At 42.3% G+C, this 17,198-nt stretch overlaps 1 protein-coding gene across 22 annotated transcripts in view; it reads left to right on the top strand.

Annotated features, from left to right (window-relative positions):
- The window catches only part of UNC80 (unc-80 homolog, NALCN channel complex subunit), a 261,092-nt gene that overhangs the window by 135,782 nt on the left and 108,112 nt on the right, over positions 1 to 17,198 (top strand). For all 22 annotated transcript variants that reach the window (XM_068245196.1, XM_068245188.1, XM_068245180.1 and 19 more), the window contains 2 exons: positions 9,038 to 9,145; positions 13,865 to 14,003. In XM_068245196.1, coding sequence (XP_068101297.1) covers positions 9,038 to 9,145; positions 13,865 to 14,003 — 247 coding nt within the window. The remainder of the gene's footprint in view (positions 1 to 9,037; positions 9,146 to 13,864; positions 14,004 to 17,198) is intronic.

Raw genomic sequence — 17,198 nt, 5'->3', positions numbered from 1 at the left:
TACACACAATTGTCCATTTACAGAGAAATTTCTCCCACCCAATATGGGTATGTGTAAAAATACACCCCAAAACACATTGTACTACTTCTCCCGAGTACAGCGATACCACATGTGTGGCACTTTTTTGCACCCTAACTGCGCTAAGGGGCCCAGAGTCCAATGAGTACCTTTAGCATTTCACAGGTCATTTTGCGACATTTGGTTTCAAGACTACTCCTCACGGTTTAGGGCCCCTAAAATGCCAGGGCAGTATAGGAACCCCACAAATGACCCCATTTTAGAAAGAAGATACCCCAAGGTACTCCATTAGGAGTATGGTGAGTTCATAGAAGATTTAACTTTTTGTCACAAGTTAGTGGAAAATTATTTTTATTGGTTTTTTTTACCAAGTGTCATTTTCCGCTAACTTGTGACAAAAAATAAAATCTTCTATGAACTCACCATATTCCTAACGGAATACCTTGGGATGTCCTCTTTGTAAAATGGGGTCATTTGTGGGGTTCCTATACTGTCCTGGCATTTTAGGGGCCCTAAACCGTGAGGAGTAGTCTTGAAACCAAATGTCGCAAAATGACCTGTGAAATGCTAAAGGTACTCATTGGACTCTGGGCCCCTTAGCGCAGTTAGGGTGCAAAAAAGTGCCACACATGTGGTATCGCCGTACTCAGGAGAAGTAGTACAATGTGTTTTGGGGTGTATTTTTAAACATGCCCATATTGGGTGGGAGAAATATCTCTGTAAATGAACAATTGTGTGTAAAGAAATAAAAAAATTGTCATTTACAGAGAGATTTCTCCCATCCAATATGGGTATGTGTAAAAATACACCCCAAAACACATTGTACTACTTCTCCTGAGTACGGCGATACCACATGAGTGGCATTTTTTTGCACCCTAACTGCGCTAAGGGGCCCAGAGTCCAATGAGTACCTTTAGCATTTCACAGGTCATTTTGAAACATTTGGTTTCAAGACTACTCCTCACGGTTAGGGCCCCTAAAATGCCAGAGCAGTATAGGAACCCCACAAATGACCCCATTTTAGAAAGAAGACACCCCAAGGTACTCCATTAGGAGTATGGTGAGTTCATAGAAGATTTTACTTTTTGTCACAAGTTAGCGGAAAATGATTTTTATTGTTTTTTTTTTACCAAGTGTCATTTTCCGCTAACTTGTGACAAAAAATAAAATCTTCTATGAACTCACCATACTCCTAACGGAATACCTTGGGATGTCCTCTTTGTAAAATGGGGTCATTTGTGGGGTTACTATACTGCTCTGGCATTTAAGGGGCCCTAAACCGTGAGGAGTAGTCTTGAAACCAAATGTCGCAAAATGACCTGTGAAATGCTAAAGGTACTCATTGGACTCTGGGCCCCTTAGCGCAGTTAGGGTGCAAAAAAGTGCCACACATGTGGTATCGCCGTACTCAGGAGAAGTAGTACAATGTGTTTTGAGGTGTATTTTTACACATACCCATATTGGGTGGGAGAAATATCTCTGTAAATGAACAATTGTGTGTAAAGAAATAAAAAAATTGTCATTTACAGAGAGATTTCTCCCGCCCAATATGGGTATGTGTAAAAATACACCCCAAAACACATTCTACTACTTCTTCCGAGTACGGCGATACCACATGTGTGGCACTTTTTTGCACCCTAACTGCGCTAAGGGGCCCAGAGTCCAATGAGTACCTTTAGCATTTTACAGGTCATTTTGAAACATTTGGTTTCAAGACTACTCCTCACGGTTTAGGGCCCCTAAAATGCCAGAGCAGTATAGGAACCCCACAAATGACCCCATTTTAGAAAGAAGACACCCCAAGGTACTCCATTAGGAGTATGGTGAGTTCATAGAAGATTTTACTTTTTGTCACAAGTTAGCGGAAAATGATTTTTATTGGTTTTTTTACCAAGTGTCATTTTCCGCTAACTTGTGACAAAAAATAAAATCTTCTATGAACTCACCATACTCCTAACGGAATACCTTGGGATGTCCTCTTTGTAAAATGGGGTCATTTGTGGGGTTACTGTACTGCTCTGGCATTTTAGGTGCCCTAAACCGTGAGGAGTAGTCTTGAAACCAAATGTCGCAAAATGACCTGTGAAATGCTAAAGGTACTCATTGGACTCTGGGCCCCTTAGCGCAGTTAGGGTGCAAAAAAGTGCCACACATGTGGTATCGCCGTACTCAGGAGAAGTAGTACAATGTGTTTTGAGGTGTATTTTTACACATACCCATATTGGGTGGGAGAAATATCTCTGTAAATGAACAATTGTGTGTAAAGAAATAAAAAAATTGTCATTTACAGAGAGATTTCTCCCGCCCAATATGGGTATGTGTAAAAATACACCCCAAAACACATTCTACTACTTCTTCCGAGTACGGCGATACCACATGTGTGGCACTTTTTTGCACCCTAACTGCGCTAAGGGGCCCAGAGTCCAATGAGTACCTTTAGCATTTTACAGGTCATTTTGAAACATTTGGTTTCAAGACTACTCCTCACGGTTTAGGGCCCCTAAAATGCCAGAGCAGTATAGGAACCCCACAAATGACCCCATTTTAGAAAGAAGACACCCCAAGGTACTCCATTAGGAGTATGGTGAGTTCATAGAAGATTTTACTTTTTGTCACAAGTTAGCGGAAAATGATTTTTATTGGTTTTTTTACCAAGTGTCATTTTCCGCTAACTTGTGACAAAAAATAAAATCTTCTATGAACTCACCATACTCCTAACGGAATACCTTGGGATGTCCTCTTTGTAAAATGGGGTCATTTGTGGGGTTACTGTACTGCTCTGGCATTTTAGGTGCCCTAAACCGTGAGGAGTAGTCTTGAAACCAAATGTCGCAAAATGACCTGTGAAATGCTAAAGGTACTCATTGGACTCTGGGCCCCTTAGCGCAGTTAGGGTGCAAAAAAGTGCCACACAAGTGGTATCGCCGTACTCAGGAGAAGAAGTACAATGTCTTTTGGGGGTATTTTTACACATACCCATATTGGGTGGGAGAAATATCTCTGTAAATGGACAATTGTGTGTAAAGAAATAAAAAAATTGTCATTTACAGAGAGATTTCTCCCACCCAATATGGGTATGTGTAAAAATACACCCCAAAACACATTGGTCTACTTCTCCTGAGTACGGCGATACCACATGTGTGGCACTTTTTTGCACCCTAACTGTGCTAAGGGGCCCAGAGTCCAATGAGTACCTTTAGCATTTCACAGGTAATTTTTAAACATTTGGTTTCAAGACTACTTCTCACAGTTTAGGGCCCCTAAAATGCCAGAGCAGTATAGTAACCCCACAAATGACCCCATTTTACAAAGAGGACATCCCAAGGTATTCCGTTAGGAGTATGGTGAGTATAGTGAGTTCATAGAAGTTTTTATTTTTTGTCACAAGTTTGTCAAAAATGATTTTCCGCTAACTTGTGACAAAAAGTAAAATCTTCTATGAACTCACCATACTCCTAATGGAGTACCTCGGGTGTCTTCTTTCTAAAATGGGGTCATTTGTGGGGTTCTTATACTGCTCTGGCATTTTAGGGGCCCTAAACCGTGAGCAGTAGTCTTGAAACCAAATGTTTCAAAATGACCTGTGAAATGCTAAAGGTACTCATTGGACTCTGGGCCCCTTAGCGCAGTTAGGGTGCAAAAAAGTGCCACACATGTGGTATCGCCGTACTCAGGAGAAGTAGTATAATGTGTTTTGGGGTGTATTTTTACGCATACCCATGCTAGGTGGGAGAAATATCTCTGTAAATGGACAATTGTGTGTAAAGAAATCAAAAAATTGTCATTTACAGAGAGATTTCTCCCACCCATTATAGGTATGTGTAAAAATACACCCCAAAACACATTGTACTACTTCTCCCGAGTATGGCGATACCACATGTGTGGCACTTTTTTGCACCCTAAGTGTGCTAAGGGGCCCAAAGTCCAATGAGTACCTTTAGGATTTCACAGGTCATTTCGAGACATTTGGTTTGTAGACTACTCCTCGCGGTTTAGGGCCCCTAAAATGCCAGGGCAGTATAGGAACCCCACAAATGACCCCATTTTACAAAGAGGACATCCCAAGGTATTCCGTTAGGAGTATGGTGAGTTCATAGAAGATTTTACTTTTTGTCACAAGTTAGCGGAAAATGATTTTTATTGGTTTTTTTACCAAGTGTCATTTTCCGCTAACTTGTGACAAAAAATAAAATCTTCTATGAACTCACCATACTCCTAACAGAATACCTTGGGATGTCCTCTTTGTAAAATGGGGTCATTTGTGGGGTTACTGTACTGCTCTGGCATTTTAGGTGCCCTAAACCGTGAGGAGTAGTCTTGAAACCAAATGTCGCAAAATGACCTGTGAAATGCTAAAGGTACTCATTGGACTCTGGGCCCCTTAGCGCAGTTAGGGTGCAAAAAAGTGCCACACAAGTGGTATCGCCGTACTCAGGAGAAGAAGTACAATGTCTTTTGGGGTGTATTTTTACACATACCCATATTGGGTGGGAGAAATATCTCTGTAGATGGACAATTGTGTGTAAAGAAATCAAAAAATTGTCATTTACAGAGAGATTTCTCCCACCCAATATGGGTATGTGTAAAAATACACCCCAAAACACATTGGTCTACTTCTCCTGAGTACGGCGATACCACATGTGTGGCACTTTTTTGCACCCTAACTGTGCTAAGGGGCCCAGAGTCCAATGAGTACCTTTAGCATTTCACAGGTAATTTTTAAACATTTGGTTTCAAGACTACTTCTCACGGTTTAGGGCCCCTAAAATGCCAGAGCAGTATAGTAACCCCACAAATGACCCCATTTTACAAAGAGGACATCCCAAGGTATTCCGTTAGGAGTATGGTGAGTATAGTGAGTTCATAGAAGTTTTTATTTTTTGTCACAAGTTTGTCAAAAATGATTTTCCGCTAACTTGTGACAAAAAGTAAAATCTTCCATGAACTCACCATACTCCTAATGGAGTACCTCGGGTGTCTTCTTTCTAAAATGGGGTCATTTGTGGGGTTCTTATACTGCTCTGGCATTTTAGGGGCCCTAAACCGTGAGCAGTAGTCTTGAAACCAAATGTTTCAAAATGACCTGTGAAATGCTAAAGGTACTCATTGGACTCTGGGCCCCTTAGCGCAGTTAGGGTGCAAAAAAGTGCCACACATGTGGTATCGCCGTACTCAGGAGAAGTAGTATAATGTGTTTTGGGGTGTATTTTTACACATACCCATGCTAGGTGGGAGAAATATCTCTGTAAATGGACAATTGTGTGTAAAGAAATCAAAAAATTGTCATTTACAGAGAGATTTCTCCCACCCATTATAGGTATGTGTAAAAATACACCCCAAAACACATTGTACTACTTCTCCCGAGTATGGCGATACCACATGTGTGGCACTTTTTTGCACCCTAAGTGTGCTAAGGGGCCCAAAGTTCAATGAGTACCTTTAGGATTTCACAGGTCATTTCGAGACATTTGGTTTGTAGACTACTCCTCGCGGTTTAGGGCCCCTAAAATGCCAGGGCAGTATAGGAACCCCACAAATGACCCCATTTTACAAAGAGGACATCCCAAGGTATTCCGTTAGGAGTATGGTGAGTTCATAGAAGATTTTATTTTTTGTCACAAGTTAGCGGAAAATTACACTTGGTAAAAAAAAACAATAAAAATCATTTTCCGCTAACTTGTGACAAAAAGTAAAATCTTTGTGGGGTTCCTATACTGTCCTGGCATTTTAGGGGCCCTAAACCGTGAGGAGTAGTCTTGAAACCAAATGTCGCAAAATGACCTGTGAAATGCTAAAGGTACTCATTGGACTCTGGGCCACACGTGGTATCACCGTACTCAGGAGAAGTAGTACAATGTGTTTTGGGGTGTATTTTTATACATACCCATGCTAGGTGGGAGAAATCTCTCTGTAAATGGACAATTGTGTGTAAAAAAAAAAAAAAAAATTGTCATTTACAGAGATATTTCTCCCACTCAGCATGGGTATGTGTAAAAATACACCCCAAAACACATTGTACTACTTCTCCCGAGTATGGCGATACCATATGTGTGACACTTTTTTGCAGCCAAACTGTGCTAAGGGGCCCACAGTGCAATGACTACCTTTAGGCTTTACAGGGGTGCTTACAATTCAGCACCCCCCAAAATGCCAGGATAGTAAACACACCCCACAAATGACCCCATTTTGAAAAATAGACACTTCAAGGTATTCATTGAGGGGCATGTTGAGTCCATGGCAGATTTCATTTTTTTTTGTTACAAGTTAGCAGAAATGGAAACCTTTTTTTTTTTTTTTTTTTTTAGTCACGAAGTGTCATTTTCCGCTAACTTGTGACAAAAAATAAAATCTTCTATGAACTCACCATGCCTCTCAGTGAATACTTTGGGATGTCTGCTTTCCAAAATGGGGCTATTTGTGGGGTATTTATACTATCCTGGAATTTTAGCACCTCATGAAACATGACAGGTAGTCAGAAAAATCAGAGATGCTTCAAAATGGGAAAATTCACTTTTGGCATCATAGTTTGTAAACGCTATAACTTTTACCCAATCCAATAAATATACACGGAATGTTTTTTTTTAATCAAAGACGTAGCAGAATAACTTTCGTGCTCAAATGTATAGGAAATTTTACTTTATTTGAAAAATGTCAGCACAGAAAGTTAAAAAAAGTCATTTTTTTTGACAAAATTCATGTCCTTTTTGATGAATATAATAAAAACTAAAACTCGCAGCAGCAATCAAATAGCATCAAAAGAAAGCTGTATTAGTGGGAAGAAAAGGACACAAAATTCATTTAGGTGGTAGGTTGTATGACCGAGCAATAAACCGTTAAAGCTGCAGTGGTCTGAATGGAAAAAACAGCGCTGGTCCTTAAGGGGGGGGTAAAGGCTGAGTCCTCAAGTGCTTAAGTTCAGCAGGCGAGTTTTTATTTACTATTTTTCTACTTCAAGTTCCCCTTTTAATGTGTTAGAGTGTTAGAATTCCATGGGAAAATGTTAGTGACATATATAGCTATATTTTACATGAGGCACTTAAAAATCTGTGCCATAGGCGATACATTAAAGGACGGCTGTGACAACAAAAAATTAAAATGTAAAAAACATGTGTACACATACTTATAAGAAGTACATTTCTTCCAGATTAAAGTGGACCTGAACTCAGAACTTCATCTCAGCTCTAAAAGATATGCAACAGCATAATAAGAAAATAATTTCTGTGTTACAGATGATACAAGTCCTGCAATAAATCTGCAGTTGGTCTACTTCCTGCTTTCATGGTAGCAGACATATTGTTAACATTTTGTATTTACAAATGAGCTCTCTGCCGTGGCAGTCAGCTGACACAGCTAAGAGGTCAAATTACAAATTGTGCTTGGTCACAGATGAGGGGGAATTGGACTAAACTCTATAAATACATAATGGCCTCAATTCACTAACCTTAACTCCTGTCTTTAATAACTCTTCTGAGCTGTTTTACAGTTATCACCATGGTGATATAATTGTGATAACTGTAAAACAGCTCAGAAGAGTTATTAAAGACAGGAGTTAAGGTTAGTGAATTGAGGCCACAGGGTGCATGTTCTGTTTTCCCTCTGTCCAGTGCAAGAGTTCAGTTCCATTTTAAAATGCAGCATAAATTACTTTTCACACCATATTTTTAATGCATTTTATAGTTTTCCAACCTCTTTGCAACCATGGGACATTTGTAATGAAATCCAGTAGGTGCACTGAGATACTGCATCACGGGGAGCTCACAGCAGGAGCCATGCATGATGCAGTATATACTAGACCAGCCATTCACAGGAGAATATAAATAATTACTTCTCCGGTGGCGGTACAGAGCTGGCAGGGATTGTAGTATATCTGGCTGGGGCTAGACAGTATCATTACTGAACCCCTCGGTAAGATCTACAGGAAATAAGGCATGGAATTTAGATATTGGTTCTGATTGGGGCCTTGATTCAATTACAAGAGTACAGAAAATGTTTAGTACTGATGATAAATAGACCATTAGTAAGATGGGAATGAGTCTCATATTTTTATATGCAAGTAAATTGCATATGGGCTTCTGTTAAAGAGGAGCTGTTAGGTATAGGGTCTCAGAGAAAAAAACATATATCAGTAGCTAAATATGGGCTGTACTTACATTACATATGCATTTCCCTGTCCACGTTTGGATTTCACAGAATTTTTATATAGTATTTGCAGAGAATGATGCTCCTGACAGCTCATAGCAGGTTCCATGTTTGTCTGTCTCCTATGAAGCTAATTGTGAGGTCATATCCTCCCTGCTTCCTGATGATTCCACTCACAAAAAAGATCGTAATGTACACTACTGTGCAGTGAATATTAATTAGCCATGTGGCTAGGAACAATAGCGGACTCTAACAGAACATATGCCCTGTGATTTTTAAGTGCTGGTTGCTGTTAGAAGCTACTGTAACATGAGCCTGTAATGTCTCACTGAGAAAGCAGCCTAGGCGTGATAGGGAAAAGAAGTGGAATGATCCAAGGTACTGCAGTGGGAAGAAGAGGCAGCCCCAGAATGCTTTGCAGTATCTGTTATTCGGCCTGCGTCCTCCTTAGGAGTTTGGGAATAAAGAGCCTTGCTGTTCAGCACACATCACAGTAAGAGAGATTTTTAACTTCAGTATTGCCTTTTTGGCTTCCTTCTAAACTGTTTAACACAGGAGAATAGAGGTTTAAATTAGCTTTTGCAGCCTGACAGTAACTCTTTAAATATCACAATATGAGCACCTCTAGTTAATGTAAACTTGTTTAAATAAGATGCTGAAAAGGCAAGAGGTGACTAGATGAAGTACAAGGGAGGCTCATGTGAAACACAGTTTGCATTTCAAACATTGGCAGCAATTAAAATGATCAAAAATCATAGCTGACTGCAGACTGAAGTGTAAAGGCAATTCTTCATAATGGATGGATAGAGAATTACCGTACATTTTTGCAGGAAAAAGCTATATTGAAAACGCACAATAAATCCTATGTTTACACCTCCAGTGTTCAGACAAATCTTGCCTGCGGACCCCGTCACTGAAGAAAAGAGTCACAGAAGCTAACCTAGAGGGAAAGAAGGACAGTGGAATGCTGAAATATATAAGGCACCAGGTAAAGCTTTGTAAGCATAATGTTGGTAGAAAAAAACAGAAGGTTAAAGGTTGAAATGTCAGAGGAGAATATTGATGTTAATGACTAGTTATATTGTATTTGCAATGTACTTCAGAATTGACCATTGTGGAATCTGCCTTGTGCTTGATATAGAGTCTGCAAAGCAATACAAAGTCTGCCAAGCAGTGCAGTAATCCAAAGCGATTCCAAACTCCAGATAGTGGTCCTTTGCTTTGCTGGGTTCATGATTCAAACCAATGCACATCAGCACAACATAAGAATTTAGGGTGCAATGTTCCTCAGATCATGCTATGGCATTTGGTTTATAGTCACTCTTTCTCAAGGCAGGAATCTCACTAAAAGTAACAATCACTCCCCAGGCATAAATTGGTTAGGTATAAGTGAATTATATTCTACCTTGCCTAACTTGATTTAATATATTTTCAACAGAGATCGTAATAAAGGGAACCTAAACTGAGAGGGATATACAGGGGCACCTCTAGCCATTTTGTCACTCCAGGCGAGAAAACCTGTAGCGCCCCCCACCTCCCCCCCCCCCCCCCCATGAAGATAAGCGTTTCACCAGAAAATAATCATAATGCGGCAGCGTTCCACCAGAAATGACACAATGCTGGCAGCGTTTCACCAGAAAATACACAATGCGACAGCATTTCACCAGAAAATACACATAGGCAGGGCTCCACTTTCATGAGGCACAAAGTGGGACAGAAGGAGGCACAGGGGGACTGAATAAGGAACACAGGGCGACATAGGGAGGCACAGGGGGACAGAAGGAGGCATGAAGGTCAGAAGACGTCACAAAGGAGGACAGAAGGAGGCACAAGGGAACAAAAGGAGGCACACAGGGGGACACAAGGAGGCACAATGAGCAACAAAAGGAGGCACAGTGGGGGGGGGGGGCAGAATGAGACACAAAGGAGGACAGAAGGAGGCACAGGAGGACAGAAGGTGGTACAAAAGGGGACACAAGGAGGCACGATGGGCAACAAAAGGAGGAACAATGGGGGACAGAATGAGACAGAAGGAGGCACAGGAGGACAGAAGGAGGCACACAGGGGGGCAATGGGTGGTACAGGGGGACAGAAGAAGGCATGAGGGACAGAAGGAGGCACAAAAAAGAACAGTGGGAGGCACAGGGGGACAGAAGGAGGCACAAAGTGAGGCAGAAGGAGGCACAAAGGGGGGCAGAAAGAGGCACAATAGGGGACAAAAGGAGGCACAGGAGGAAAGAAGGAGGCACAGGGGGAGTGAATGAGGCACACATGGGACAGGAGGAGGCACAAAGAGGGCAGAAGAAGGCACGATGAGGGTCAGAAAAAAGCACACAAGGGGCAAGAAGGAAGCACAGGAAGACAGTAGGAGGCACAAAGGGAAACAGAAGGATGCACAAAGGGGGACAGATGGAGCCACAAAAGGGTGACAGAAGAAGAAGAGGAGGATGTAAGGGAGACAGAAGGAGGCAGAGGGAGACAGACAGAGCCACAGGGAGACATAAGAAGGCACAAAGGGGCACAGAAGGAGGCACAGGGGGACAGAGGAAGGCGCAGGGGACAGAGGTGGCACATGGGGACTGAAGAGGCACATGGAGACAGAATGAGGCACAAAGGGAGACAGAAGGAGGCACATGAGGACAGAAGGAGGCAGAGTGGGACTGAAGGAGGAATAGAGGTGCAGAGGTAGCACAGGGGGACAAAGAAAGGCACAAGGGGACAGAAGGAGGCACAGGGGGACAGAAGGCTGCAGGGGTAGCACAGGGGGACTGAGGGAGGCACATGGAGACAGAAGGAGACACAAAGGGAGACAGGAGGCATAAAGGGAGACAGAAGGACAAACGGGGTCAGACATAGCACAAGGGAATGAAGGAGGCACAAGGAGACAGGAGGCACAAAAGGGACAGACAGAAGGAGGCACAAAGGGGGGGGGGGGGGGTGGAAGGATGAACAAGGCACAGAGGGACACTGTGGCAGTTGCCTGCAACTTACGCTAAGCAGATGCATTAGAAGCAAGTAATAGAACACCAGTGGGGGTGTGGCTTAACCAGGGGGCGTGGCTTCATCCAGGGGGCGTGGCTTAATCCAGCAACATGGCGCCCCCAGGACCAATGGCACTCCAGGCAATGGCCTGTACTGCCTATGCCTAGAGGCGCCCCTGGGGATATGGATGTTTCCTTTTAAACAATACCAGTTGCTGTTGATGTCTTTGGCTGCAGTAGTGGCTAAATCACACACCTGAAACAAGTATGCAGCTAATCAGAATACAGTCAGATATGCATATTTGCTAAGGGGCTGTGGCTAAAAGTATTAGAGACACAGGATCAGGAGCCGAGCCGGCGCTTCCATTAAGGCAAGGGGGCAATTGCCCCAGGGCCCAGAGCACTGCTGGGGCCCCAGACTCCTCAACATTAGTGTGCTCGCGCTGCCGCCCCCTTCCCCCACGATGGCAGAACCCTGACCTCCCTGCTAATTGATCTGCGCTAACAAATATATCCTCTCGCTGGGCCCCAGCACGAGAGCAGCATTTGTAATTTGTACTTGTCTCGGCTGCTGTGCTGGAGCCGCTTCCCTGTCTTCATCCTACTTCCTATGTGACCCGGCGCATGTTACACATGTTATGATGCACTGGGTCACACAGGAAGTAGAATGAAGATGGCCAATTGACTCCAGCACAGCAGCCTAGACAGGTAAAGTACAAATGCTGCTCTCGTACTGGGGCCCCGCTAGAGGATATATTTGTTAGCGCAGATCAATTAGCAGGGAGGTTGGGGCTCTGCCCACAAAGGAAGGGGAGGGGGTCTCAGCATCTGGCCAGTAGCTGTAATTTTTCTGGGGGATGAGGGTCCCAGGATTACCTTTGCCCTGGGGCCCCATTACGAGTTAAACAGGCCCTGATCAGCAGGAGAGTCAGGCAACTGGTATTATTTTAAAAGGAAAAATCCATATCCTTCTCAGTTTAGGTTCCCTTCAAAGGTGCGTACACATGTCTGATTTTACGCCGATTGTCATTCAAACCAGACGTTTGAACAACTTGTCATTCAAACAAAAAGTTATTCAGACACCTTGTTCACACAGACTACAAAATGTCTGATATGCTAATTACAGCTAATTTACATGTCGTTTGACTGGTCAATGGGCTGGATAGAACAATGTATCAGATCAAACGACTGATCAAAAGACCTTATGTTGGAATGGCAATTACTTGTACAAACAACTCCCAGTCGTTTGTACACATGTACAGACCTAACTGTTGTTTGAACGACAGTTTGTCCAACGGATCCGCCAAGCGGATCAGTAAAAACTGCTGCTGTCAGTCTAACAATCATTTGTACACTCATCAAACTGTCGTCCTAATGACCAGTTTGAATGACAAGTCATTCAGAAAAATCAGACCTGTGTATGTACCTTCAGAATCAGTTAGGCTACTGATTGCATTGGGTTTGTAATGCTTACTGAAGTTCAAACCTAGGTGGTACTTGATCCCCCGTCCACTCAATTTAAATTTACTGCAAGGCCTGATCAAGGCTTTGATGATTAAAATGTAGAAAAGTAGTCAAAACTTTACTAATGTAGGGTCAATGGTGAGCGACAGTATAGAGAAAATCTAAAGTTTATGAAGGACATACACCTGTGCAAACTAATGGACATGCAGAATGGATCTCATGCAATAAACACTTTCACCCAAATCTGTCTCTGAGATGCCCGGGTTTGTCCATTGCATTTCCACAAAGCAAAAACCAGATATGCAGAGTGTTACTGTACTGCAGATACATTGCTATAGCATCTCACGCATCTGCTCTCAAGTGTAGCTGGAGTGATGGACACTGCCATGGTCTGCCAGTGTGCACAATGTGTCCGTGCTTTATGAATACACTGCCACTCTGGTGTAGTCTTAGTGTAGCACCTGGCTTAAGAAAGGGTGATTACACACCTGTGCGAGCATTTGTGCCCACACGTCCATGTCATCTGGCACGTACTGCGCTTGCGCAGAACTACTGCGCAGGTGCAGAATGAGCCAGATGACGTGGGCACGGGCAGGTGCAGAGGACCTGACCCACTGGTGGGATCGCGATCATCACAGGCGGCCAGCCGGATAACGCGGTGGACCGATTGTGCGACAAGGGATTTTGACGGTTACAAGGGGCTGGAAGAAGCTCCAGGTGAGGAAAAAATAGATTTTAATGTTGATAATAAAAATCTAAGCGTAGAGTTGAGGAGGAGAACACTCCAATTAAATACTCAAATAACCATGATTATCGTAAAAAATACAAAAATACTTTATTATTAATTATTCAACATATTAAAAAGTTAACCCACAGGGTAGCCGGCCAACCCTCAAAAGATGCAACCCTCATCACTCACACGCTTCATACATGCAGGGACAGAGCTCATATTAGGTGATCACCAAAGATTGTATGTCCATATATCCTGAGGTCTGGACTGTGTACTCGCTGTTGCTGTGAAGCGCTAGACAGCGCGGATGTTCATCCAGTTTTAATATTGGTCTCGGTAGTTCTATGAGTGATATTGTAAAAATAAAATGTAGACTTTTGTTTTCATTTGTATCAAATGAATAACCGTTCCTTACCTGATCATGGTACATTAGTATGATCACTGTAGAATTTGGGGGCTGTGATGGCCGAAATCATCACTGTATGTGTCTTGCACTTTATAGTTCACATCTGTATTCTTCTGTGTCATTTAGGTTATGAGCTTGTCTCCAGCTCCTTTGTCACTGCTGATTAAAGCAGCTCCAATCCTAACAGAGGAGATGTATGGAGACATTCAGCCTGCTGCTTGGGAGCTGCTTCTGAGTGTGGATGAGCACATGGCAGGAGCTGCTGGTAAGAAAAGATCTTTGCACGTAAAGCTGTACAGGTCCTTCTCAAAAAAATAGCATATTGTGATAAAGTTCATTATTTTCTGTAATGTACTGATAAACATTAATCTTTCATATATTTTAGATTCATTACACACAACAAGTAGTTCAAACCTTTTATTGTTTTAATATTGATGATTTTCGCATACAGCTCATGAAAACCCAAAATTTCTATCTCAAAAAATTAGCATATCATGAAAAGGTTCTCTAAACGAGCTATTAACCTAATCATTTGAATCAACAAATTAACTCTAAACACCTGCAAAAGATTCCTGGGGCTTTTAAAAACTCCCAGCCTGGTTCATTACTCAAAACCGCAGTCATGGGTAAGACTGCCAACCTGACTGCTGTCCAGAAGGCCATCAATGACACCCTCGAGCAAGAGGGTAAGACACAGAAAAAAAAATTCTGAATGAATAGGCTGTTCCCAGAGTGCTGTATCAAGGCACCTCAGTGGGAAGTCTGTGCGAAGGAAAAGGTGTGGCAGAAAACGCTGCACAACGAGAAGAGGTGACCGGACCCTGAGGAAGATTGTGGAGAAGGACCGATTCCAGACCTTGGGGGACCTGCGGAAGCAGTGGACTGAGTATGGAGTAGAAACATCCAGAGCCAGGCGTGTGCAGGAAATGGGCTACAGGTGCCGCATTCCCCAGGTCAAGCCACTTCTGAACCAGAAACAGTGGCAGAAACGCCTGACCTGGGCTACAGAGAAGCAGCACTGGACTGTTGCTCAGTGGTCCGAAGTACTTTTTTCGGATGAAAGCAACTTTTGCATGTCATTCGGAAATCCAGAAAAGGTGCCAGAGTCTGGAGGAAGACTGGGAAGAGGGAAATGCAAAAATGCCTGAAGTCCTGTGTCAAGTACCCACAGTCAGTGATGGTCTGGGGTGCCATGTCAGCTGCTGGTGTTGGTCCACTGTGTTTTATCAAGGGCAGGGTCAATGCAGCTAGCTATCAGGAGATTTTGTAGCACTTCATGCTTCCATCTGCTGAAAAGCTTTATGGAGATGAAGATTTCATTTTTCAGCACCTGCTCACAGTGCCAAAACCACTCGTAAATGGTTTACTGACCATGGTATTACTGTGCTCAATTGGCCTGCCAACTCTCCTGACCTGAACCCCATAGAGAATCTGTGGGATATTGTGAAGAGAAAGTTGAGAGACGCAAGACCCAACACTCTGGATGAGCTTAAGGCCGCTATCGAAGCATCCTGGGCCTCCATAACACCTGAGCAGTGCCACAGGCTAATTGTCTCCATGCCAAGCCGCATTGAAACAGTCATTTCTGCAAAAGGATTCCCAACCAAGTATTGAGTGCATAACTGAACATAATTATTTGAAGGTTGATTTTTTTTTGTTTTAAAAACACTTTTCTTTTATTAGTCGGATGAAATATGCTAATTTTTTGAGATAGGAATTTTGAGTTTTCATGAGCTGTATGCCAAAAGCATCAATATTAAAACAATAAAAGGCTTGAACTACTTCAGTTGTGTGTAATGAATCTAAAATATATGAAAGTCTAATGTTTATCAGTACATTACAGAAAATAATGAACTTACAATATGCTAATTACAATAATGAACTCACAATATGCTAATTTTTTGAGAAGGATCTGTATATATTATTGTGTGACGCAGGTAACAATCATTATTATTTAAGACCTACACTATATTCCAAAAAGTATCAAGACACCCCTCAAAATCATTGACTTCACAATTACATCCATGGCTACAGGTATATATAATCAAGGACACAGGCATGCAAACTACTTCTACTGACATTGAGAAACAATGGGTATTTCTAAGGAGCCTAGTGAATTCCAGCATGGTACCATGATAAAATACTACTTGTGCAGTGAGTGCATTCATAGTGGACTGTTGTGGTATTATAGCAAAGTGGAAGCAATTGGGAACAACAGAAACTCAGCCACAAACTGATAGGCAATGTTAAATCACAGATTGCTGTCAGCACATACTGAGAAACACATTCTGCAGAAGTCACAAACTTTCTGCAGAGTAAGTAACTGTAAGGGTTTTTCGCCTTCCTCTGGATCAACAGGGATATGTGAGGGAGCAGGCTGGTGTTGTACTTCGTTTTCTGGTTGAACTCGATGGACGTATGTATTTTTTCAACCCAAATAACTATGTAACTATGGACCTCTGAACCTTTTATGGCCTTTAGATTAGTTCAAACACAGTGAGTAGAGAGCTTGATGGAATGGGTTTCCATGGCCAAACTGCTGCATCTTAAGCCTTTCATAATTTGCAATCCAAAGCATAAGATGCAGTGATGTAAATCATGCCATTACTGGACTTTAGAGCAGTAGTCTTGTTCTCTGGAGTGTTGAATCACAGTTTTCTGTCTGGCAAGCTAATGGATGAATCTGGGTTTGACTGATGCCAAGAGAACAGTACTTGCTTGCCTGCATTGTTCTAAGTGTACATTTTGGTGGAGGAGGGAATATGAAGTGAGATTGTTTTTCAGAGGCTGATTTTAACCCCTTAGTTAAGGGAATGGTCCCTTCCTATTTCAACATGACTCCACACCAGTGCACAAAACAGAGTTTATAAAGACATGGTTAAATGGGTTTGGTGTGGAGGAACTTGACTGGCCTGCACAGAGCCCTGGCCTCAACCTGATAGAACATCTTTGGAGTGAATTAGAGTGGAGATAAATCAAGGAATCATTCAGAAAAGGACAAAAACAACAGTAAAAACAAAACATAGCAACCAAATGATACATTCGCATTGCGCAACATATAACTACTAGCCAAAATTTCTGTCATGTTTCCCTTCCCAAATGTCTCCAACCCCCCCACCCACCCTCCAACCTCTCTCAGATCCCGTTGTGCTGAAGTGAAAAGTATTATTTTTCTTTTTTATTTATATAGCTCCAACATCTTTTGTGGTGCGGTACAATGTATAAAAAACATACAATAATGGGGAGCATAGGTACATGATACATAGATATATTAGCAGTCCAGCATATTATACACCTAGTCATTTCACAGTGACTCTTCTGAATAAATTTGAGTCTCCCCAAAAGAACTTCTCAAGTCTTTAAGGCAAAACACAGAAGTTAAGGGAAGTTACACATTAAAAGATGAATCTGCTCCGAAGAAAACTAGCGAGGGACAAAATTCCTACAAATCTTAAAGAAA

This window comes from Hyperolius riggenbachi, chromosome 7, assembly GCF_040937935.1.
Source record: "Hyperolius riggenbachi isolate aHypRig1 chromosome 7, aHypRig1.pri, whole genome shotgun sequence".
Taxonomy (NCBI): Eukaryota; Metazoa; Chordata; class Amphibia; order Anura; family Hyperoliidae; genus Hyperolius; species Hyperolius riggenbachi.
This window is presented reverse-complemented; position numbering and strand designations above follow the sequence as displayed.